Source organism: Nomascus leucogenys, chromosome 6 (assembly GCF_006542625.1).
Source record: "Nomascus leucogenys isolate Asia chromosome 6, Asia_NLE_v1, whole genome shotgun sequence".
Lineage (NCBI taxonomy): Eukaryota > Metazoa > Chordata > Mammalia > Primates > Hylobatidae > Nomascus > Nomascus leucogenys.
This window is the reverse complement of record NC_044386.1, coordinates 35,242,117-35,268,533: the sequence shown is the minus strand read 5'-3', so window position 1 is coordinate 35,268,533 and position 26,417 is coordinate 35,242,117. Positions and strand designations below refer to the sequence as shown.

General features: G+C 42.0%; 1 protein-coding gene across 3 annotated transcripts in view; it reads right to left on the bottom strand.

The window, feature by feature from the left end:
* The window catches only part of EGFLAM (EGF like, fibronectin type III and laminin G domains), a 199,900-nt gene that overhangs the window by 87,264 nt on the left and 86,219 nt on the right, over nt 1-26,417 (bottom strand). For all 3 annotated transcript variants that reach the window (XM_030813998.1, XM_030813999.1, XM_030814000.1), the window contains one exon: nt 9,054-9,220. In XM_030813998.1, the coding sequence (XP_030669858.1) occupies nt 9,054-9,220 (167 nt within the window). The remainder of the gene's footprint in view (nt 1-9,053; nt 9,221-26,417) is intronic.

Here is a 26,417-nt window from a genome sequence, read left to right as displayed (position 1 = left end):
GACATGAAATTTTATTGTTATCAGAGCTTGTGACTTGCAGTTTTAATTCTCTGACATCTGATCACTGCAGTCTTTTAAAACTAAGCAGCCAACTGAAGGAGTTCGGGAAATGTCCCCCCAACACAAGCCGCTTTGCTGTGCTGATTGCTTTACACTGAGGGCACCCAGGGAGCAGCACATTCAGGGAGGGGCTTTCTCTGAACTTCTCTTATCTGCCTGAAGACTGATCCTCCAAAAGGAATGCAACTGCCAATGGATCCACTCCCCGGAATCTTATTACCAGGGAAGATTAACTCCCATCTCAGGAGGGGAGACTGGGGGTTAACACCACACCGAGACAGACTGTCGTGGGCTATCTGTCATCTATTCTTTGGAGGCTCCATTCATCATTTACTCTCTCCTGTGTTCTCTACGTCCTTCCTCCTGTCTATAAGCTTCTAGATCCCACTGGGTTTGGGGGTATTCACTTTTTTTCCTTGGATGCCCCTGTGCATATAAAAAATGTGTGTACCTTTTCTCCTCTTAATCTGCCTGCTGTCCGTTTATTTCATACACTCAGTTATTAAACCCTCTGTGGGTAAAGGGAAAGTCTTCCCTCCCGGACACAACCAAGCCCCATCCTAATGATTCTGTTCGACCTAACTCAGAGGGCTTCCTCCATTCTTCCACTTCCCAGTGAGGAAAGTTTCTGTTCTTGTACTTCTGTTTCTGAATTCTGGCATTCTGATGTCTTCCCATCCCAAGAACAGAGCTCACAGCCTGGAGTCTAAAGAAAAAGCCACAGAACCTCCAGCGGCTGCCCCTCAGCTACACCATCCTTTAGTAACTATGCATGGAGGGAACATCTATTCACATCTCCTTCATCTTGAAGAGTGGTCAGATGCCTTAACCTCCTTTCCACTTGTGTTTTCTTAAAATAACCCTGAGAAGTAGAAAATATCACCTATCTCAGGCATTACTGTACCCACTTTAGAGATGAGGAAGCTGAGGCCCAGAGATACTAGGTGTAACACTGAATCCACTAGAATGTTATAATTCAACTTGCATGAAAGTCAAAAACATAAGATTGTAGAGAAAAATTACTTGCAAAAGGATACTTGCCATGTCATAGCATTTATAAAAAATGCTAAAACATTCTAAGCAGTATCATAAAGTTTACAAGTAAATATATGCATGTTGGTACAAGAATAAAAAGTGATAGGGGGGAATCATAAATACCAGATTCAAGCACCTCTCAGGAAGCAGGAAGTTTTCCTGGACCTCAGACCCAGACTTGCCGGCCAGATTCTGCTCTGCTAAAAGGTACAGATGCTTGGGGGCCATGAAGAGCGTAAAGGTTGGCAAGAACTTTTCATAGGCATGGACTGAAAGAGGCTGCAGCTGTAAGGAAGCTGCTAGAGAGTGCTAATAAGTCATGGGGACTTTGGAGCACTTCCTGATTGCTTCATAGCCATCCCCAGAACATGCCACTACCTTCTGTCTCCACTTGCTTCCCCTCTGCTCACTGCTGCAGCCTATTCAGGGGCATTGCCGCCAAAGAGGAGTCCTCACTTGCGAACAGGGATAAGGGAAATCTATTCTGTGGCTCTACGACAACATGTACCCAGGGATCCTCGCATGCTGTAACTGGTCTCCAGGCAGACGGGCAATGAAAAACACAGGGGCCCAAATCTCAGAGCAAAACTGGGCAAAAGCCAGACTCACACAGACACGGGACAATGGGTTTACACAACCAACGACAGCTGTGCTAAGCAAGCAGGAAGGTGTACAGAAGAAAAGAGGGGTGAGAGGGGAGGGTGCTGGGGAACAGCATGGAATCAGATTTATTGTAGAAATCCGATTTGGGCGAGAGGGAGTTTGTCGCAGCTCAGTGGAAGAGTATGTTTCTGAAACTGTAGAAGAAAACAGATTATGGGAAGAACAGTATGGCAAAAACCAAACCAAAACAAAACATCTCTCATACTTCTCTATGTAATCCCTGAGGATCTGAGACCATAATTAGCCTTATTAGGAAAAGGAGGAAAAGGTAGTCTAGAAATATTAATGCTTATTATCATGATCAAGTAAGAACACAGGGGTAAAATGAGGGCTTGGTTTGAAAGAGGGTTAGAAAATGTCTCTCCCTTCATCAACCCCCTATCAGCAAACTGTACTCTTTTCAGCATTAGAATCTCATCCTTACAGCCTTGAATTTAAATTCACTGGGTTTGCTCTCTTCCTTCCTTCTTTCCTTCCTCCCTCTTTTACTCTATTTGTTTACCTTTTCCTTATTTATACCACATTGCAATTCTGGGAGTTCACTTTTGCCTACGAACCTTGCCAATGGGAAATTCACTTTTGGCCTATGTGGGTTTCTAGAACAACTGTTTCCTTTCATCTTGTCTTTGAATTTCCCATACAGTAGCAGTAGGGAGTTATCCAGTCACCAAAGTAGTCACAGACTCTTAGCTTGTTAAGTCACATTCACTAATTTACATACTCGATAAATACTTATTGAGTGCAGACCTTGCATAGGGTGTTGAGAACACAACATTTGATGGCTGCGAGTGGTGGCTCACGCCTGTAATCCCAGCACTTTGGGAGGTGGAGGCAGGAGGATCATCTGAGGTCAGGAGCTCCAGACCACCCTGGCCAACATGGTGAAACCTCATCTCTACTAAAAATCAAAATAAAAAAATTAGCAGGGCATGGCGGCAGGAGCTTGTAATCCCAGCTACTCGGGAGGCTGAGGCAGGAGAAGCGCTTGAACCTGGGGGCGGAGGTTGCAATGAACTGAGGTTGCAGTGAACTGAGATCGCACCACTGCACTCCAGCTTGGGTGGCAGAGTGAGACTATGTCTCAAAAAAAAACGAGAGAACACAAAGTTGAACAAGTTATTCCAGCTCCAATATGGACCTTATCCTAGAGGAGATACAGACAGACAATACGATGCATAATATAGATTCAGGCAGTGAAAGTGCTATGCAGAAAATAAAGCAAGGCATTAGGCTGAGACCACAGAAGCCTGGGGTCGAGCACAGTGGCTCAAGACTGTAATCCCAGCACTTTGGGAGCCAAGGCAGGGAGATCACTTGAGCCCAGGAGTTCGAGAGCAGCCTGGGCAACGTGGTGAAACCTTGTCTCTGCAAAAAATACAAAAATTAGCCAGGTGTGGTGGTATGTGCCTATAGTCCCAGCTACTCAGGAGGCTGAGGTGGGAGGATCACTTGAGCCCAGGAGGTGGAGGTTGCAGTGAACTGAGATCACGGCACTGCACTCCAAGACCCTGTCTCAAGAAAACCAGAAGCCTATCCGAGAAAGTGACATTTGAGCTAGGATCTAAAAGGAGAAAGGGAGGAGGCTGGTGGCATGATCATAGAAAGATCTGAGGGAAGAGAGTTCAAAGCTCAGGAAATAGCAGGTGCCAAAGTCCTGAAGCAGAAAAGAGCAAAATGGCTTTTGCTAGGAACAGAAACAATATCATCTACTAGGAACTGATCTAAGGACACCAATTCACTTCAGTGAGGAATGCATTTGTTCTTTCTCTGCCTATATCATGAGGATAGTATCCTAGAAATTAAGTGGTTTTGGTGGTTAAGACCAAGTTCTATTCCTAGGGGAAGTTATATAATCCTAGAGTTGATTACACATGTAACTTATTTTTAATTAAATTTCCGTTTTTGGAAAAAAGAAGAAAGGCAAGTGACTTTTTTACTTCTGCCATTTCTATTATTTACCATTCATGTCCTTTTTACTGGCTTTCATTCTACTTGATGAAAGAATGTACTCAATAAGCTTCAAGCTCAGTAGTTGGTGGCCAGTGGATGCAGTGAATATATTTTTTACAAAGCCCCCAGTTCTGCAAACCAACTGCCTGATTTACCAGATCAAAAGGAAACTATAATGCTGCTGGTGCTTCTTGCAGGGAAAAAAAAAATACAGCAGGATGGGGGTAAGGAATGAGAGATCATGATTTGGGTCTTCTTTGTATTTCCTTTTGGAAACAAAATAGGTGCTGATTTGTGTGGAACGCCTCCCAGGAGAAGATAGAAGTACATGTAGATGCATCATTATTATTCCAGGTCACCAAAATGATCCTAGCTCTCATTAGAGGACCTAGACACTAAAGTCTTTTTTTTTTCTTCCTGTTCTACTTACAATGTTGTGGAGCTGGAATTAGATGTGGACACTGCACAAACTTCTCAACATTGCAGTGGAACCACCAACACCATACTCCTTTCTCACTTCAGCTAAGTGCCAGTTAATGATAACACTGGGCCCTGGCTTTCATTAACTACCAGCATAAGAGCAACTAAGATCTTCCAATTGCCCCATTAAGCAATTAAGTTGCTAATAGTGTCTGGCATTAATAGGCCCAGTGGGAAGTGAAAGCTTCCCCAGTTAGTAGGGCTGAAGTGTTATCTTTTCTTACAAAAGAGTTTAGCCCTAAGATAAACAGGCCACAGAGGACCCCAGGGAGTGGCCTGTATCCTGGGTGGGATCTCAAGGTTCCCAATGGGCACTTAGCCTCAAGGATCTCCTTGAACATTGTGTTGTGAAGGTGGCTGTTCAAGGAGCAAAGTGGGCATTAAATCAAGCCAATATTCATGGAGACAGAGGAGTGAGAGGAATGAGAATGGAATAAGCCCAACATGTGGAAATTCTGACCTCACAAATGGAGAGTAGTGTTCAAAACATTTACGTGTCTTGGTTTGGGTCTAACTAATCTAAGGGGCTGACAGCTGTAAAATACTAGGGCTATACTGATACATACGGGTTGAATTTCAGTGCACATGTATGTTTTACCCATATTTCTGTATGTGCAATATACCTTATGAGTTTTAAAACCAAAAGCAAATGCAACAAGAACAAAAATAGACAAATGGGACTTAAACTAAAAAGTTTCTGCACAGCCAAAAAAAAAAAAAAAAAGATCAACAGAGTAAACAGACAATCTACCAAATGGGATAAATATTTTCAAATCACGCCTCTGAAAAAGAACTAATATCCAGAATCTACAAGGAAGTCAACTCAAGCAAGAAACAACCCTATTAAAAAGTGGGCAAAGGACACTGAAACCACCTTCGCAAAAATTATAACAGAGGAAATTATGACAGTGAAAGAGATCAGACTTAACTGACTCCATCTTGCTTTTAACCTTTAAGCTGTCTTTATTCATCCCTGGGCGTAGGCCGAACTAACCTTGGGAAGGAATTCAGTCTATGGTTTGACTCTGAAACAAAACTGGTAACAGTCCTTTCCCAAAAAGATCCCCTTCTTGACTGGGGACCAGTCAGCCTTTGTAGGACTAACAAACTATCTACAGGATTAGAAATTACAGTTTAGGAATCATGCAGCCTCTGGCTCTAAGAGTCTGAGCCTCCCCAAATTGCTCCTGGGGATAACATCACTATTGTAAAACCTAAAATCAGTGCTTGAGATATTTTGCAGACCTTGTACTGGATGGATTGGCTGACACCACCCAGACTGGTAATCTGGCTCAACCAGTTCTGTGATCCCATCCAGGAACAGAAGACAGCAAGAAAACCTCACTTCAACCCCCTAGGAGTCCATCTCCAACCTGAGCAATCAGCACTCCACATTTCCCAAGCCCCTACCCAACAAATTATCTTTAAAAATTCTGATCCCCGAATGCTCAAGGAGACTGATTGAGCAGTAATAAAACTCTGGTCTCCTGCAGAGCTGGCTTTGTGTGAATGATTCTTTCTCCATTGCAATTCCCCTGTCTTGATAAATAGGCTCTGTCTAGGCAGTGGGTAAGGTGAACCGTTGGGTGGTTACAGCATGAACAGACATTTCTCAAAAAATGATATACAAGTGGCCAAAAACTCATGAAAAAATGGTCAGTATCACTAATCATCAGAGAAATGCAAATTAAAACCACAATGAGATATCTTACACTAATCAGAATAACTAGTCAAAAAAAACCCTACTCCGAATAAATTTGTGAGGCCAGTATAGTATTTCTACACGTTGGGCTTATCCCATCCTCACTCCTCCCACTCCCCACCATCTACGTGAATGTTTACTTGATTTGATGCCAACTTTGCTACCAGATGTCAGCATGAATGTGGAGAAAAGGGTAGGCTTATACGCTGTTCGTGGGAATGCAAATTAGTACAACCTCTATGGAAAACAGTATGGAGACTTCTCAAAGAACTAAAAATATAACTACCATTGAGCCAGCAATCCCACTACTGGGCATCTACCCAAAAGAAAAGAAATCATTATATGAAAAAGACTCCTGCACTCACATGTTTATGAAGCACTATTCACAATAGCAAAGTCGCAGAATCAACCTAAGTATCTATCAAAAGTTGATTGAATAAAGAAAATGTGGCATATATACACCATGGAATATTATGCAGCCATAACAAAGAACAAACTCACGTCTTTTAAGCAACATGAATGAAGGTGGAGGTCATTATCCTAAGTGAAATAGCTCACAAACAGAAAATCAAATACTGCATGCTCTCACTTACAAGTGGGAACTAAACAACTGGTACGTGGGGACATAAAGATGGAAATGACAGACATTGGGGACTCCAAAAGGCAGCGGGGAGGTTGGAAGGGAGGTGGGGGTTGAAAAATTACTTCTTTGATACAATGGTCACTATTTGGGTGATGGGCACACTAGAAGCTACATACATCTCACTCAGGGAAACAGCTTCACAGTCAGCCAAACCCAAGTTCAAATCCTGCCTTTACCATGATCAATCTTGCCAAAATACATTACCTTCCAAAAACTCAATTTTTTTAATCTGTAGAAAAGGGACACTATTCCTCCAGCACAGTGTTTGTGTGAGGATTAAATGGGTTTTGTAGGTAAAGTGACCAGCACAATGCCTGGCTCATAGTACACCTTCCCAGTGGTAGCTCTCATACTTCAAATTCGTTAATTTGAAGTATTTTGTATTATATTTGAAATTTATTAATTTGAAGTAATTTGTTAATTTGTTAAATTATTATTAATTTGTTAAATTAAAATTTAAACATTTCAATTTAATTCAGATACTGCTATTTGATAATTAGGTAATTTTATGTATGGGAAAAGCATGTTTTGGAAGTAAAATAATAGTCTAAACCAATACCGAAATAAAAAATATAAACGTATCCCAGAATAAAGGGTTTTCCAAAATGTCACAAGGGATCAGGGAGAAAAACCACGATTGAAATACTAATTATGGCACATACTTTATTCATGAAACAGGTCATCTAATAAATTTTGTTATTCTGATCTGAGTAACTGTGTATACCTAGAAGTGTAAAATTATGTCTATTTAAGAATGTTTCATAACTGAGAATCTTCACTGACTTAGCATGGTTTTGTCCACCTTCGCTACCCACAATTACTTTGAAATTTTAAAATTTTATTTCACATAACAACCAATTACAATAAAATCTTACAGATCTGTAAAACACTTTCACATAACTTATCCACTCAATCCAGAAAAGCAGGATCCAGCAATGGGGAAATTATAATCAGAAACTCTAACACCAGATCAGTGTTTCCGTTAAAAAAGCAGCAGTATGAGGCTGGGCGCCGTGGCTCACGCCTGTAATCCCAGCACTTTGGGAGGCCAAAGAGGGTGGATCACAAGGTCAGGAGTTCGAGACCATCCTGGCCAACATGGTGAAATCCTGTCTCTACGAAAAATACAAAAATCAGCCAGGCATGGTGGTGGGCGCCTGTGATACCAGCTACTCGGAAGGCTGAGGCAGGAGAATTGCTTGAACCCGGGAGGCGGAGGTTGCAGTGAGCTGAGATCACGCCATTGCACTCCAGCCTGGGTGACAGAGAGAGTCTCCGACTCAAGAAAAAAAAAAAAAAAAGAAGCAGGAGCAGTATGAGAGGTGCCCCAACCCACCCATCCTTCCCTGACTCCAGTCTCTACGTGCACATCTAAATCAGCATGCGCTTGTTGTATCTCATCTTTATTCTACATTCTTGACTCTATGGAGAAGGGAAAGCTAAGGGACAGACTGATGGAGGTGAGCCTGGAGCAGCTCACGAAATGGGAGTAGGAGTTCCATGGGGAGGGAGGGTGGGGACACAGCACCAAGTGGCTACTCACTTTGTAGTGCAAAAAGACGAACTCAGTGTTTCAAAGTACTGTCGGCCCTAGCTCCTGCTATTCCACAAAGTTCAGCCAAAGAGTAATCAAACAAGGCCTTCCTTTAAATCAAATCATTAACATTTCTTCTAGGAAGAATGCTGTCAGCCTTTGGAATGTACCCGGGAAGTTTAAGCTTCTAAATTCTAAAGAAGAAGAGTGAAAACATTTTTTTTTTCTGGGTGATCAATAGTAGTTACAGGGTGCATGAGCATGAGCATATGTGTGTGCATGTGTGTGTGTGTATGTGTGTGTGCACGTGTGTGTGTGTTGGAGTATAGCCTCCCTATATAACCCAACAATTTAATTTGACAAAAGGCGACCCGACATTCAAGGTTAGGGTAGGGGTTGTTTTCAAAAATCAGAATCTGACTTTAACAAAACCCCCAGGTGATTTGATGAACACTGGCCCAAGTGTTTCCTAGGCACTATGAGAACATACACCATTGGCTACAGCCCCAGCTCCATGTCAGTGCTCAACTTCTTTGATACTCCTCGACCATCATTCAGAGGAGTTGATGTTGCTTGAATATCCTTTATTTTCAGGCGAACGCGAACGCTGAAGCCTCCAGGGACCTTAGTTTTTTCTCCTATGGTTCTAAGATTAACTCATTTTCTCAAACTATGAAAAGGAGGGGGAAGGCTGTACATCATATTGCTATGTGGTCTGTTGTGTGACTGTGAAAGAAAACTGACCTCAAACTTCCCAAGGATGATGCAAAAATAAATCCTCTGCTGACCTCCAAGACACAGAAACAGCCCGTGTCCCTGTTGACAGCCTCTAACTTCCAAAGGGCTGGGAAAACCACAGGAGGAAAGCCTGGAGTTAGCCCTTTTCCAGGCTGTCCTTCTGCACAGCATCCAGGTCAAGTGAGTCTTCATGAGGCAAGCCCAGATATGCAGTTCCCTCAGTCCCTCAGAGGGGCCCTGGTACTCACAGAGGGTCCGGATGATGTCACTGGGCCAGCTGCGGGGGCTGGGGCCATGGGAATTCATTGCCCTCACGGCAAACTGGTAGTTGGTATCTGGATCGAGGCCCTTGATAACCATGGAGTCCATCTGGATCCGCTCATGGATTAAGGTCCACCTCTTGTCGAAATCTGGCCTTTATTGATTAGAAAAAAAGAAGAAGCAGTAGTTCAGAAATACCAGAGGGAAGGGAAGTTAGCTGGCTATGTAAACTAACAGCATTTGAACTCTGGAAGCAATACTTGTAAAAGTAAGTTAACATTTCCTATCTGAAAGTAATCCTGATTTGAAATCACAAGTCATCATTTGCAAGTCCCTGCCGATAAAAACAAGCAGATTATTTTTAGGGTCAGTTGTAAACACTATTTAAAGACCATCCGTTTTTCCTTGCAAGGCCCTCACTATGATGAAAAGATCTTCACATAGGAATTCACTTTCAAGGACTCTGCCTTCCAGATGTTCACAAACAATCCTCCCTTTGGCAGTCCCCATCCCCAGAGGTCAGAAGAACGCAGATTCTGTCTATTCACAATCTGTTCACAAAATAAATATAAGTTTTATAGGGTGACTAATTGCACGAATTGTCATGGGAAAACCCAAGAAGAATCTGTTCACGGACATTCTTAGTCTTAACGAATTATACAGCTATGCCAACATGCTGAATTTTTACATGTCCTTTGGAGGGCCCTTCAGAGAAGGCAGACCTTTGCTTAGAGCCCCCATCTGGGACTTAATATACAGAAGCGGGGAGATGAGCTCTGGAGTTCAAATCCTGACTCTCCTACTTACTAGCTGCTACTTAATTCCTTTAAGACTCAGTTTTCCCATCTGTAAAATGAGAAAAATAAAAGGACCTACCTAAGAGGACTGCCATAAAGATTAAATAAGATATATATCTCCAGCCTAGTACCTGGCATCAAATTGCAAACACTCAGCAGGTACCAGACATTATTCAAGGGACTTATTCACAGAACTAGTAACTTATAGCTGCCTGCTTACTCTATACCTGCATGATCCAGTATGGTACCACTACCCCATGTGGTCGTCAGTCAGCACTTCAAATGTGTCTGAATTGAGATGTGCTATAGTGTAAAATGTACACTGGATTTTAAAGAAAAATAAAAAAGAATGTGAAATATCTCAATAGTTTTTATATGGGTTATATGTTCAAATGAGTATATTTTGGATACAGTGGGTTAAAATATATTACTGAAATTAATTTCATTTCTTTCTTCTTGCCCTTGAAATGCCACTCTTAGAAAACGTAAACTTTCAAATAGGCTTGCATTGTATTTCCACTGGATAGCGCTGCTCTATGTGGACGTCCTAGCTGGAGGGGAGAAAAAAAGAACATTCCAGGTAATAAGAACAACAAGATAAAAGTTGGAAATAATTGTGCATGGCCTGCGGACAGTGCGAATGGCCTAAGGGGAGTAGAGGCTTTGTGTTAATGGCTAATAATATCAAGGGCTTTCCATCTACCAAGCACCATTCTAATAACTTAACTCATTGACTTCTCACAAATGCCCTATGCAGTAGGTACTAATATTAAACACCTCCACCTTTTTTTTTTCTTTGACAAAGAAGGGAACTAAGTCACTGAACGGGTAAGTAACTTGCCCAAGGTCACATAGCTGATAAATGGTGAGGCCCACTTGGATTGGTAAGATGAGGTTAGATTTAGAAGACCCTTCATACTGGATGAAAAACTGGAGTGACGGTGGGCGGCAGGCGATTCCCCATCCCTTTGCTTGCTCCCTGGCCACCTCTCAGGTGTTCTGTTGTTAAACACCTCTGCTCACAGATATTTAACACCTCTGCTCACAGATATTTAGAGGAAGGCAGGAAACAACAAAGTTCTGTTTGTCTTTGATGAGCAACTTACCAGGCAAGGAAATAGAGACTCTTCTTTGCTAAAAGAAGATGCCAGGGTGAACAGTGGATTTCCTTAATGTGAGCTCGCCCAGTTTTTCATTAGCAGGAATGATTGAAAGCCAGATGGAGTCCTTATGCCCAGTAAATGATGCTTCCTCAAGCTCACCAAGCTGGGGGTAGTGTGTTAACGTGTTTGGAAAAGCAGAGTTCACAGGGTATGCCCATGGAGGAAGCAGCGCTGGCTTCTCTTTCCTGATATTCTTTCCCCAAAGATGGAATTCTCATGTAAACTAACTTTATCATCAAAGAGAAAACCTCGGAGAGTGGAAGGAAACACATTTACAAACTCGAATTAGAACAAAATCACTTCGCAGAGGAAAACCACAGGGGATACCTAAAGGTAAAGTCAGAAAAGATGTGATCTTTAGATAAAACTCTCCTGCTCTCCTTTGCTAAGCTTCCCTTGTGATATTTATAGAGGAAATAACCCATATCTATTCTCACAGTCTGCTGTTATTTACCGAGGACTACCTGCAAATACCTGCAACAATCTTTATGTAAAAACTACAGCAAAACGAAAAGATGATTTTGTACATGTTGTCCATTTAATGCAGAAAAGAAAAACTCTTATTTCCAGCAAATAAGAGATTGAAATCATTAGCATTTATTTTTATTCTATAGAGTGAGAGAGACAAGCTCATGCAGATTGAATGCCAATTCAAAACCTTTAACACTTTGCCTCTGATTTTGTCATGAGTTTTTAATTTGAGTGTTTTTAGAGTCTCTTCAGGTACAAAAGTACAAAGGTGAGGCTGAGAAAGAGATGACCAGGCAAAAGTATTGTCTTAAATCATCCCCCAAAACACTTTTATCTTTTTTTCGACTGAAGAAAATCACTTTATCCTAACTACAAAGTTGTTGGTCAGATCACCATAGCAACACTATCTTGGCAATGTATTCAACAATGAAAAGGCCAGAGGGTGAGAAGTTGACTGAGAATGGGCTGCCACTCCACAGGAACAGAAGAACATCTGGCCATCTGGTGGGGTGGCTCAAGCCTGTAATCCCAGCACTTTGGAAGGTCGAGGTGGGAGGATAGCTTGAGCCCAGGAGTTCAAGACCAGCCTAGGGCAACATAGTGAGACCTCGTCTCACTATGTTTAATTAAAAAAAAAATTAGCCAGCATGGTGGTGCATGCCTATAATCTCAGCTACTAAGGAGGCTGAGGTGGGTGGATTGCTTGATCCCAGTAGTTCAAGACCAGCCTGGGCAACATAGTAAGACCTTGTCTCTGCAAAAAACTTAAAAAAAAAAAAAAAAGTCTGGGGTGGGAGGATTGCTTGAGCTTGGAAGGTTGAGGCTGCAGCGAGCTGTGATTGCACCAATGTACTCCAGCCTAGTGACAAAATGAGGCCCTGTCTCAAAAACAACAACAACAACAATAACAAAAACATGGGCGGCCACCAGCAGGGCATACACTTCAAGCATTTTGCCAAGTAGTGAGATAGGGTTGGGCCAGGCACCTCAGGAGATCAGTGGCTCACCTTTGGAAAGTTGCTGGGCAGGTGAATTCAGGTGGGGAATAGAGAATGCGGCCAGCAGTGGGTACTCAAAACCCAATTCATCAATTCACTTAATCAGGGCTCACTAACTGGTTCATTTTGCCACTTACCATTGGCATTGTTAGAATCCAGCCTGGCAATCAGGGCTGGGTGAAATCTTAGAGATCATTCGGTCCAAGTGTCTGAGGACTCTCAGAAATTATATGCAGGATTTTATACACGAACACATTTCATTTTTCTAAGTAAAGGGTCCTTCACTTTTATCAGATTCTCAAAGATAAAATCATGATCCCAAAAGCTTTGAGAGTCACTGATCTGATCCAGTCTCTCATTCTACCTACATGGTCACTGAAGGAAAATAATTTACCCAAAGTCATAGAACCACTGGGTGGTATATCTTTCTGTTTTAATTCTTGCTTGTGGTGTTTTGACTACCTTGCCCATTGCCAATCTCAATCTTAGTGAACGATCACTTTTCTTGATACTATCAAACCCCATAGGTGGCTGCCATGGGCTAGTCCATTGGCAAATGATGAATGATTATCAACCAGGCACCCATCACAATAGTTATATTCCCAGAGGCTCCATGGAAGTATAAGCACAGTTCCATTTTCAGGGAGTTTATAACCTAATAAGCTGGGGATATAATACATCTGAGCATCAGTGCAGAAACAGTACCTCTAAGGACCAGTAGGAAGCCAGCGCAAAATAGCACATTTCAAGAACTGTATTTGAATAGGTCACTGTGAACTAGAATCCTGAGGGAAGTCTAAGTCCCAGAATCCATATCCTAGGGAGACATGGTTCTCTACGTTGATCACGGGGCAGAGGTTGCTCTAGACCCATCTCCACTTGATGCAGGATCCAAAGAGTGGGTACCGCTGGCTTAGGTGGAGGAAACTTAGTGAGGATAGGGTGGTGTCTTTACATAAGAGACAGACAAATGAAGATGCTGTGGAAAGCTTCTGTGTTTTCCATGTTGGACTAACAGGCCCAGTGGTTTCTTACAGAGAAGCCAACGGCAGGAAAACCTTTTGATGTCAATTAGGAACGACTGACAATGAAGCTGACTGCCTTGGAAGGGATGAGCTGGGCCTCGTTGACTATATTAAAGCAAAACTGGGTGGTCCTCAGTCAGGGATGATAATGTAACAAGTGACTTCCTGATCAGGGTGGGAGCTACTTAATTCAGTATCTCTGACCTTGACTCACAGTAAGTAAACATTTTTCCATAGTAAATATACCTATGCACATAAATATGCATATTATATATGAGTACAAAGCTGAAAAAAGTTTCAAGAAAAAATACTTAACTTTACTACCTTAATCATGTTTCTCCTTTCTTTCTCTCCTTTTCCTTTCTTTTCTACTTCTCCTTTTAAAAAACAAAATGCTGGTAAATGACCATTAAATTGATCTTGCTACTCACTGAAGTGCTGTGGCCCATAATTTGAAACACACTGCACTGAACTCTTCCCCCTAGAATACCTTAGATGGCATTTCCAATTCTACAATTCCAAAAATAAAGAAAGCAGGTGTCATTAGCCCCTGAGAGGAATCTGTTCCTTGAACTTGAATTCAACACGAACACGTGGCAAATGAAGCCTGTTCAACCTCAAACATGCTCTGGATTCATCACATATCAGAGCTGTGTTTTTGAATGATCCACAGTAAGATATACACTGGACATTGTGACCCAGTAAACACCACACACACACACATACACCTGAAACAAGTTTCACAAAATGATTCTCCTTTTTACTATGTGTGAGAGCCTGTGGTATTCTCTTTTCTATTCTATTTCACCTCTCGGTTTGAGAACTCCTGTTCCAGAAAGATGGAGCTGAGATGAAGAGTGAAGCTCAAGCATGTCCCAGACATTAACTGGGAAATGGCTAAAACTGGTTAAATCCTGCTAGGAAAATACTTTTGAGAATGGAATTTGTTGGAGCAGCAAACTGTCCTCTAGGGGATACAACAGAACATCCAGAATAGCCTTGACCGTAGAGGCCACTCTACTGGCCTTAGAGGGAGGGGACCAGAAGCCTAATTACAGCACAGACAGACACCTGTGGCCTCCTTCTTTCCACATCGAACCTACCAACCCGCAATGGGATGCTTTCTGGAGGACGCTGGGTTACTTGATGGCTCCCTCCCTAAGTATTCTCTCTCACATTATTCCTTCTAAACATCATCTCGGAAACAGAATTAAAAAGACTTTCCTCCAGACAATCCCATGCCTTGAATCTGATTCCACTATCACACTGATTAGATCACCTTCCGGTATAATTTTAGACTTCTGTCTTTCCTCCTGGGCTGTGAGCTCATTAAGCATGGTGACTTTGTCTTCTTCATCTACATGTTCCTTGAGATGTCTGCATGATCTTTCAAAGACGGGGACGCTACCAGTCTCTTTCCTGCTTACAACTTTCCATAGCTCCCTATTCACTTCAGGATACATATGGGCTCCTTTATAAGGCCTTTTTCTGGTGTGATCCTCGCCTACGCATCTCTCTCCCCACAGAGCTCCAGGCTTTCTAAGCAATTCCAGGTAACGTTTTCTTCTTGCCTCCAAGCCATTGCTTAAGTGGCTTCCTCAGTCTAAGCCTTTCATCTTGCTTCCTCCCTCCCCTTTTGCCTGGTAATCTCTGATGTGTCCTTCTTTGCTCCCATAAGAAGCCTTCCTTCCTTTAAAACTAGGTCAGATCAAGCTTCTGTTTCTCTAGGTTCCTGATCGCCATGCCTGCCTACAACACTCACTACTCCTCTGAACTCTGTCCATCTGCATTCCCCAGTAGACTGTCCAAGGGTGGAGTCTACAGCTTATTTATTCATCCCTAAATCTCTTGCATGTTTTTCACATGAGATACTCAACACATACATGTTTGTATGAACATATGCTCATAGGAGGTATCCAATAAAGGGTGATTGAGCTGAATTAAAATATCTTCAGAATTCAACTTAGAAATAGCATGATGCCCTAAATCAGGGTTGGCAAATTTCAGCCAGCTGCCAGTCTTAGTAAATAAAGTTTTACTGGAATACAACCACACCCATTTAGGTTCTGTTTAACCACACCCATTTAGGTACTGTTTATGGCTGCTTTCCTACTACAGTGGCAGAGTTGAGCAGTTGAGATAGAGTTCATACAGCTGGCAAAGCACAGAATATTTACTATCTGATCCTGTGAGAAAAAGTTTAGCAATCCCTGATCTAAGACAACAGCATGCTTTAACCTGGCTTGTGCCACTTTGACAGTCCAATGAAGCTTATGAACCCCTTCTCGGAATGATGTTTTTAAATGCATCAAATATATAGGTTCACAAAGGAAACCAATTACATTGAAAAGAATGATCAAAATAATAAAAATCATGAAATAATATACTTCTTTATTAACACATTAAATTAAAAACCTAGCAATGGATTTAATAACTATGCCCATTTCAAAGTAGTGATAAACATAACTGGTATTTTGAGATATGTGCAACCATTGTAACCAGATAAGAAAACACCTGTGATTCTAATGTTGACAGGGTCACAAGAATTGTTAATACCATCGTGATTTGTTGCTTACATTCACTTTTGAAGAAAATGCTAAATTTCCATTGGTAAAACTAGGGATATAATTTTTTTCCCAATCCAAGTCCAGGGACCTCTTAAATTATATTTCCTGAATTCTATCCAGGAAACCCTTGGGGATCTATGGACTGCCGGTTAAACACCCTGCTCTAAGAGAAGAGATGTGATCCCGTACATTACCCAGGGCAAATACAACAGGGGTGAGAGAAAACCTCACGCTCAGAAAAGCCTCCGACTTGGTCAATTTTACAGACTGGTTTTATGCAGGATTTGCTCTATACTAAATGAATTGCAGAGAAAAGTCCAAAACCACTCAGTAGTCAAAGATGGAAAAAAAAAAAAAGATGTATTATTTGACCTTCAGCTTTCAGCCTTCTTTCTTTATTTACAAATTGGTTTAACCTAACCAAATGACAAACAGATGGATACAAAGGGGTTATGATAAACTCAGCTGGCAATTTGTCCCAGGTGGGGCAATAGGAGAGCACATTTCATTTACAGTTTACAAATGGCTCCCAAAGCTGTTTCATAATTCAATTTATGTCAATTGCCATCAGTCTAACCAGGAATTATATCAGGAATGTTTAGGGTAGGAGGAATTGAAGCTTTACGGGATCAATTTGCCGAACTATAGGCCGGACTTCTTTAAATCCTTTAGAGAAGCCCTTCCTTTAGGGCCTGAGCAAAGGGACTTGACAGCTTCTGGAATTTCTAGGACCAGGCGTCAGTCTAGAAGGTGGTTCTGAGATTTTCAGTTTCAAAACTAAAGGTAAGGAAAAGAATTCTTTGTGAAGCAGCACCTGTCACCTGTCATATGAAATCCCAGCTGACATCCAAGCAAGCTCATTCTTGCTTATATCTGATTCTATTGCTGATGGTAATGAAAGCTCATACTTAAATAGCAAAACTTCTAACACATTTTTTTGAAAAGAAAGGGAGATTAGGGAGGGTTGTTTTTTCCCATTTCCTCCCAAAATTAACTGTATAAGAATAATTCTTTAAATATTTTCAATTCTAACTTTTGGGGGCCAGCAAGCCAACATCAGACTACATCACTCTTAAATATTGCAGTCATATGCCCAAGTTTTGCTATATATTCCAGTAAAATGCTAGAATGGTGGCAGTTCACGTAGTTACTATGATAAGCTCTAAGACATGAATTTGCATTCCACATGAAATAAAATCACAGTAGGAACTTTCAAGTTAGTCATATACATTTAGGTATTATTTGAAGCTTTACCACATCTTGAGATTACTTTTATGATGAGAAGACGATAGCAATAAATAAACTTTCAGTTGGGATTGAAGTGGGGCATTGTGGGGGTCGGGGGATGCATATGTGCAGATCCTTGTTGGCTTTTGTATGGTTTTTATTTCTGTAGTGGGTGAGGTCAGATGTTGGTTACTGTTGTGGCCTCTGATATTGGTGGTAAAGGATTCATTGAATTACTTGTGGGTAATGCTTTTTACGTTATTTACTCAAAAATAAGTAACTGCTAGTGTGAAAATATATTTGCATGTGGCTCAAGTTAAAAAAAAAACATCAAAAATCCTCCATGAGCCATTCTTCTAAGTGCTGTACAGAACTTTTCATCTCTGCAACCCTTCTGAGGTAGCCACTATTACCATCCATATTTTACAGCAGAGGAAAGTAAGGCTCAGCAGGACTAAGCGGCTTGCTCAGGGATCCAGCTAGTTGCTGGCATCCTCTAGATCAAGCTTGTCCAACTCACTGTTTGAGGGCTACATGTGGCCTAGGACAGCTTTGAATGTGGCCCAAAATAAATTCGTAAACTTTCTTCACAAATGAGATGATTTTTTTTTTTTTTTTTTTTAGTTCATCAGCTATCATTAGTGTGTTTTATGTGTGGCCCAGGACAATTCTTCCTCTTCCAATGTGGTCCAGGGAAGCCAAAAAATTGGACACCCCTGCTCTAGATCAATCCCATGACTGCCTGTGTCCAAATGCTTACCAGTACCTATTTGACATGTGGTGTGTTCACAGTGCTATGTGCTATATTCCACACAAAGGAGCAAGGTAGATATTGCCTTCATGTTCCAAGAGGAAGACAGATCTTGAAGAAGTAATTAATATTGCAAGTAAATGTTGGAGGTATAGCTAACCTAATCTGGGAGTAGAGGAACGTAGTCAGGCAGGGCTTCCTGGAGGAAGTGACACTTAAAGATGAGTCCTGAAGGATGAACAAGTGTTAGCTAAGTAAGGAGGTAGAATAGCTATCCTGACAGGATAGCAAGCATAAAGACTTGTAGCCAGGGAGGGTGCGGTGGCTCATGCCTACAATCTCAGCACTTTGGGAGGCCGAGGTGGGTGGATCACTTGAGGTCAGGAGTTCGAGACCAGCCTGGCTAACATGGTGAAACCCCATGTCTACTAAAAATATAAAAAAAACATTAGCTGGGCGTGGTGGCACATGCCTGTAATCCTAGCTACTCGGGAGGCTGAGGTAGGAGGATTGCTTGAACCTGAGAAGTGGAGGTTGCAGTGAGCTGAGATCACACCACTGCACTCCAGCCTAAGTGACAGAGAGAGACTAGATTCTATCTCAAAAATAAATAAATAAATAAATAAAATAATTTAAAAACACACTTGTAGCCAGGAAGTAGCAGGCTATGTAGGAAAGCAGAAAAGACCCATCGAGAAAGCCATATAGGAATAGTTTGCATTGATTGAGCACTTACTAAGGGCTAGGCGCTGTTCTAGGCATTTCATGTGTGTCAACTCATGTAATTTCATAATAACCCCATGAGGCAAGTAAATTATTATCCCCATTCTGTTGTCTGAGGCCCAGAGAAGTTAAATAACCCACCAAAGATCACACAGGTTAGAAGTGGTAGAGACAAGGTTTGCACTAGGGAGTCCAGCCCACAGCCTGTGTGTTACGCAATCCATCCATACCGCCTCCCCTACATCTTGATACTAGACGAGCAGAGTCATAGGATTTTAGATGTCATGTATTCAGCATGCCTTAATTTGCAGAGAAAGAAACTGAGGACTGGAATCAAGCAACTTCGCCAGGCTTAGAGGCCGGTTCAGAACTGTCTCTCCTGATTCCACATTTGGACACACTTAAACCTCAAGAGATGATACCATGAATCAGGGTATAAGCCTCAATTCTGAATGAGAAACTCCTTTAACCTTCACAGCTTTTCACCTTGACCATGAGTCAAATCACATCATCCCTTAGAACTGTTCAAAGAAAACCCCTCCTCTGTTCAGCTTCCATTCTGAATCCCAGACTTGATCTTCATTTCAGTAACAGCCTTTGCAGGGTCACTTCCTTGAGGAAACTAATTAAGTTCCTTTGTTAGTTACAGAATATGGAAGTCTATGATGAGATGGAAAGAGAGATGACTTTTGACAAAAATATCAATTTGCAAGTAATACTTTAAAAAACCCACCCAGATTGCATGACCTTGAGATTCTCAAATGAAACCAATATGTAGCTACTGCAATCCACCTAGAAGCACCCTGTGTGAAGATGAATTCTTCAAGTCTTATTATGGAAGGCATCTGCCAGGGACCAGAGAAATATTTAGGCAGAAAAGTCAGAAAGGAAGAAGAGGGGAAGCATTGCTCCTTCTCACTTATTAATATAAATATCTGACGTTGGGATTTAGAGATCAATGTTTCTTGACCTGAGTCCCTAAAACAAACACAGACATATTCTGAACTTTCACATGTACCCAGAATAAGCCAATAGTAGACTGTGTGTGTGTGTGTGTGTGTGTGTGTGTGTGTGTGTGTGTGTGTGTTTGAAAGAGTCTCACTCTGTCACCCAGACTGGAGCGCAGTGGCATGATCTAGGTTCACTGCAACCTCCGCCTCCTGGGTTTAAGCGATTCTTGTGCCTCAGCCTCCCAAGTAGCTGGGATTACAAGCACGTGCCACCACACCCAACTAATTTTTGTATTTTTAGTAGAGATGGGGTTTCACCATGTTGGCAAGGCTGGTCTCAAACTCCTGGCCTCAAGTTATCTGCCTCTTTGGGACTGGGATTACTAGGATTACAGGCGTGAGCCACTGCGCTCGGCCAATGGTGGACTTTTAACTAAAAACAGCCATTGCTGAGCTTTAGCCTGCCCTTTCCAGAAGGTGATAATGCAAAGCTCTGAAGCAGTTTTAGCCAATAAGGTGACACCTTTAGAAAAACTGTAGGTAAGTTAAATGAAAACTATTTTTCACGTTTATCCAACTCGATAGACAGCATACAACAGGCATGCCACCCCGATTGCAACTTCGGTGATGAGGAACGTTTATCCAGGCCTTTGGTTTTCATTGCCACCATACTATATATTATTTGCTTATGAGAAAGGCACTTACCCTGGGTAAATCTTAGGCAGAAGGAGGAAGGTTTCTCAGATATTTATAGCCAAGATATTTCAAAACATAGGTAGCTATATTTATGCTTGGTTCTTATTTTAATAAACACTAAGAATTGCTGCCCCCAAAGAAATTTTTAGTGTCACTTTAGAAAAGAAATATTCTCCTTCACCTCAAACACACGGCTTTTGTGTTTTAAAAAAGCAAGTAAAAGTGTTTAAAACACTGCAAAATATGTTACAGCCTGAAGGCTTACTCAGAACTTGCCTCTTCAGATCTTTTCTACACTGCTTAAAAAATAAAAATCTATGGCTATAAAGAAAGCTAACAAATAGCCTCCAGACCAACTTTGGGGGAGATCATGAAGATTCCTGCCATCTAAAAGCTTTTATTCTGCCTGGGCCTGAGACCAAGCTCTTCTCTGATGCAGTTACTGAGAGCGCCTTCAGGGTGTTCACACTAGAGGTATCCTCTATTTTGGGGGTAGTAGAAGCTGGATGAAGAACAAAAATTTGCATGGTCCTAAGCCCCTGACTCAAGACATCATTATATTATGCATAAGGTCTACTTGAAATATCATCGAAACTAGCAAATAAGTAGTCAGCACTCGCATACCTTGGTCTCATAATTTTTCAGGTTAATCTTTTTTTAACCAGAGGTCTCACTCTGTTGCCTGAGCTGGAATACAGTGGCACAATTATAGCTCACTGTAGCCTAGAACTCTTGGGCTCAAGTGGTCTTCCTGCCTCAGCCTCCTTAGTAGCTGGGATTTCAAATGTGAGCTACTGTTTCTGGCTTAGCTGAATATTAAAAAAAAAAAAAAAATTCACTTAACCAGTGAGGCAGAGGTTGCAGTGAGCCAAGATCGTGCCACTATACTCCAGCCTGGGTGACAGAGCAAGACTCTATCTCAAAAAAAAAAAACAAAAAAAAAAACAAAAAAACTTGTTAGACTATCTCCTAACAATGTCTTTGAAATCTGTATCTCCATTGAATAGCAAATTAGAAGAGTAACTGATGTAGAAGTGCCCATGAAGACAGAGAGAGGACTGGAACCTTACCTTCCAGTGACAGAATTTAGACAAGAACTTCACATTAAGATATGTAAATCTGAGGATAACTTCTGGGGATAAACCAATTTCTACAATTTCCTAGCCTTGGCCTGCCAGAGTCCTGCCCCTTAGATGTATAATAATAAGGACCTTTTGGCTCACATAGAAACCTGTCATGTGTGCTTCTGTATACAGGAAGTGGAAAAAGGAATTCGCTATTAAACATTAAATGGACCTCTCTGGGGAAAATAAAATAACTGAAGACAACCCCCTCCCACCCAAAGCCTTTCATCCTTTCTTACTGTCTTAGTCTCTTTGGGCTGTTATAATGAATACCACAAAGTAGCTAACTTATAAACAACAAAAATTGATTGCTTATAGTTCTGGAGGCCAGGAAGTCCCAGATCAAAGCGCCAGCAGATGCAGTGTCTTGTGAGGGTCCACTGCCTGGTGAGGGTCTGCCTTCTTTTCTTTGTGAGACAGGGTCTCACTGTGATATGCAAGCTAGGGCGTAGTGACAGGATCATGGCTCACTGCAGCCTTGATCTTCCAAGCTCAAGTGATCCTCCTGCCTCAGCCTCCTGAGCAGCTGGAACTACAGTGTGCAATACCACACCTGGCTAATTTTTTTGTGTTGCCCAGGCTGAGGGTCTCCTTTCTGGTTCATAGATGGCATCTTATCACTGTGTTCTCACATGGTGAAAGGGGTGAGAGACCTCCCGGGCTTTGTTTATAATGGCGCCAATCTTATTCCTGAGGGCTCTGCCCTCATGACCTAACCACGTTCCAAAGACCTCATCCTGATACCATCGCCTTGGATGTTCGAATTTAATCTATGAGTTTTGTGGAGGACATAAACATTGAGACCATATGTAGCACACACAAACTGCAGTTTCAGCATCAGAGCCCAGGAAAGCTCTCCCTGAACATACATTCACTCACCTATAATGGGATAGGCTCCGAGATGTTTACAAATGGATTTATTTTGCAGCCAAACATTAAATGCTGCAACAAGCTGTGCAGGCTTTCTTTCAGGAATACATCAAACAGCAGCCTAAGATGAGGTTTCTCATTTCCTCAGCCAGCAGGGCTCTGGGCAGGCTGGGTCTAAGCTTCCATCTCTGAAGGTGGGTCACAAACATGAAAGGACGTGGGGATTCATAAAAAGAGCACTGGGCTGGAAGTCAGGAGAAATCAGTTCTAATTTTATTCTGTCCCCAACCAGTCATTTTATCTTGGCAAAGTAACTTATGCAATGGAGTCTCAATTTCTACTTTTGTGAAAGGGAAATGGTGGTACTGTGGGATGGAAACAGATACACACTGAATGTCTACGTGTATAGATACTTTATGAGGAGTACAAGCAAGAGCTCTGCAATGAGGGTTGCATTTGCTCGATATTACAGAGGAGGAAATAGGGGTTCTGAAAAAGGATAACTTGACTAAAGTTACATATTCTGGAAGAGATAGAGGCAGAATTCCTAGCACAGGGGATATAACAAGTGACTGGGCCTTCCCATATTCCCATGTTCCATTTGGAATTCCATTTGGAATCAATAAGAATTCTAAATCTGAAGCTAACCTTCCAGACACTGTGAAGGTATGTTGTCAAGGTAAACAGATAAATATATATTAGCAGTTGGTTGGAATGGCATATAATTTTAAAATATACATAAGAAGCCAGGCACAGTGGCTCATGCCTGTAATCCCAGCACTTTGGGAGGCTGAGGCGGGTGGATCACTTGAGGTCAGGCAACATGGTGAAACCCCATCTTTACTAAAAATACAAAAATCAGCCAGGCGTGGTGGTGGGTGCCTGTAATCCCAGCTACTCGGGAGGCTGAGACAGGAGAATCACTTGAACTTCGGAGGCAGAGGTTGCAGTGAGCCGAGATCATGCCGTTGCACTCCAGCCTGGGCAACAGGAGTGAAACTCTGCCTCAAAATATATACATATGAATTTGAGACATTGAGCCCCTTAGATATTACAGAGCTCTAAATGTTAAAATGCATTTTAATTGGAATTATACTTGTACATAACACCCACGTATACCTTATACTTTTGTAGGTTTTTAACATCAACACAGCTTTTTCTTACACAAAGCTCTTCTCTTTCCCATATTTTCAAGAATATCACTTGATCCTCCTAACCATACACTATAAGGCTGGAAGAAGTCATCGCCCACGTTTTACAGATAAGGAGACTGTAGCCGATGCCTCTAGGGCCATGTCACCTCCCCTTGTCCCACTTCTGATTTCAGCAGCAGCCGTGGCATGGACAGTTCTTGGAGGGCTCAGACTCACCTCCTGCAGCCAGCATGTGACCTCAGACACATGCTATGCTCCTGTCACTCCTCACCTCTCTGGACGCCCCCCTTCATCATAAAATGTGGAGGAGTTATACCCTCAGGGGCAATGCTGAAAGGACAGAGGAGGAAGCCAGTGGATCCATGTCTCCTGTCTTTTTCATGGGCAATGTGAGAAGAATTCTGTGGGTTTCAGAGAGATCTCAATGGAATCAAGACCCCAGTGAAGACCCCGTTGCCTACAGCAGTGACTTAACTAACACGCCCTTATATATATATATCCTCCTTTCCTGTCTCATTCTCCCCACTCTCCATTCCCACTTCCAAATAAACTATTTGCACCCAAGTCCTTATCTCCGGCTCTCTTTTGAGGGGACCCCACACTATGAGAGGCATCAAGGCTCAGTAGGGGAAGTAACCTGTACTAGGCCACACCGCTGCCAATAGAGAAGGCAGCACTCTCTCCCAGTTCTTCTGTCTGAATCCAGTGACTCTCTTTCATCTTTTACTTTCAGGTGTGCACACAAGGTTAAGAAACTGCCATTTCTACCTTATATAGATATAGGTACAATTTTTAAATATGTGTTTGAACAAAAAATTAATAGTAAATAATGCTTACCTTTGCTCAGGGTTACACAGATTATCTGCCAGGCTACCATAAAAGCATAAAAAACTGGACTTTTTTTTTGGAGACAGAATCTCGCTCTGTCCCCCAGGCTGGAGTGTGGTGGTGTAATCTCGGCTCACTGCAACCTCTGTCTCCCCGGTTCAAGCAATTCTCACACCTCAGCCTCCTGAGTAGGTGGGATTACAGGCACCTGCCACCATGCCCAGCTAATTTTTATACTTTTAGTAGAGATGGGGTTTCACCATGTTGGTCAGGCTGGTCTCGAACTCCTGACCTCAGGTGACCTGCCTGCCTTGACCTCCCAAAGTGCTGGGATTATAGGCGTGAGCCACCGTGCCTGGCCAGAACTATGCATTTTTCAAAATTTTAAAGTATTACATCTTGCTTTGCTGGTGTTGTCTAATGTATCTGTGGAAGTAAATTATAAATGTTAAGTTTTGCCCCAAGTTTTACAGATGAGAAGGCTGAAGTTTTAGGATTTTCAGTGTAGCACATTTAACCAGTATTGGAACCAGGACTAGAATCTTTTTTTTTTTTTAGGGATATTCCAGGTTTTGCCTACAGAATCTGTTCAATGGCAGGGGCGTAGATTATCTTCAATGCAAAGCATTGTTCTGGGGCTTTGCAGTAGGCATTATAAAAAAAATTCTTAGAATCTGCTCCCCTCTTTTCCAGTAGTTGTGCCACAATTTTCCTTTGAGGATCCGATCCTCTTGAATACTCAATCCACATACTCCAGGTTTGAGTGAATAACCAGTTGTTAATCCCAGAGCTTGGAATATGACCAGTGCCTGACCAATCAATGAATTCTCCCCACTCGGGTCACAGTGACTTGTGCAAAGGATGGAAAGGGACTTAGCTTGGCCAATGAGAATAAATATTGAGATTTTGCTGGGTCCATGGAGAAAGCCACTCTCCTTCCTAGGGAGCTAGGCTGGTCACTGCAGGTCTTGACTGCCTGCTGGCCATTTTGCCACCATATGGGAAAAGCCCATCTAAAATGAAGCCACTAAAGCAGAGAGGCGCATGGAGTCAGACCGCTGAGTTGACACGGATCTAGCCTCCCCTGAATTTAGATTTGCTGCTGGACTTTACAGTTACAGGAGCTGATGCATTACTGCCTCATCTTCTCCTTTCACACTTCTGACACTAGCAATTTACCAAGTCCTGTGTGAAACACTCTGTACGCAAGAATTAAAGAGACTCAGTGCAGTACCTCACCTCTGAAGAAACAAATATCTGCTTTCCATTACCAAGGAATAGGCTAGGAAGTCAAGACACAGAAGTAGAGCTAATCAAATCTTGGGAGAATCCTTTGTCCCAGCTTCAGAGAGCCTTAGGAATGAGGTCCCGAACCAGTCTCTTTATGAATGCAGAAAGCAGCAGGCCTCAGAGAAGCCCCATCACCTTCAATGTAGAGAATCCCAACTCCACAAACATTGTTTTCAGACTCACTCACCAGCCACCGCTTCCATTCAAAATCAAACAGCAACTAGAGTCCATAGGAAATACCTTAGATTGGGAGTTCTTTTTGTTGACCTTTGTTTTCCTTTCTCTCTTTCTTTAAAATTACATAGCAGCACTGAATTGAGAATCAAGGCTTTAATATCTGTAAAGAATTTCCAATCACTCTCTACCCTCTGCTAAGCCGAATAATAAGAAATGGAGAGGTAGATGAAAGAAAAACTTTGAGGCCAAACCAAGACACTTGTCCGGGGGCAATACGGATGTGAAAGAAAAATGGGTTGTCCTTGTTTTTAAAAGATTGTTCCCCTAATCCTAAGAAACGGCAGCATCAAATATTTACTTTCATATATAATATTTCAAAGCCAGGAGGGTAAGGCTCATGCTTGAAATGTAGGCAGGCTTATCAGAAATGGTACCTCAGGAGTTTTCAGAGCCTAGAACAGTCTCTGATTGTGCCAGGGAAATGAGGAAGAGATATGTGATACAGATAGGTTTACCAGATGACCCACCAACAAACCAACA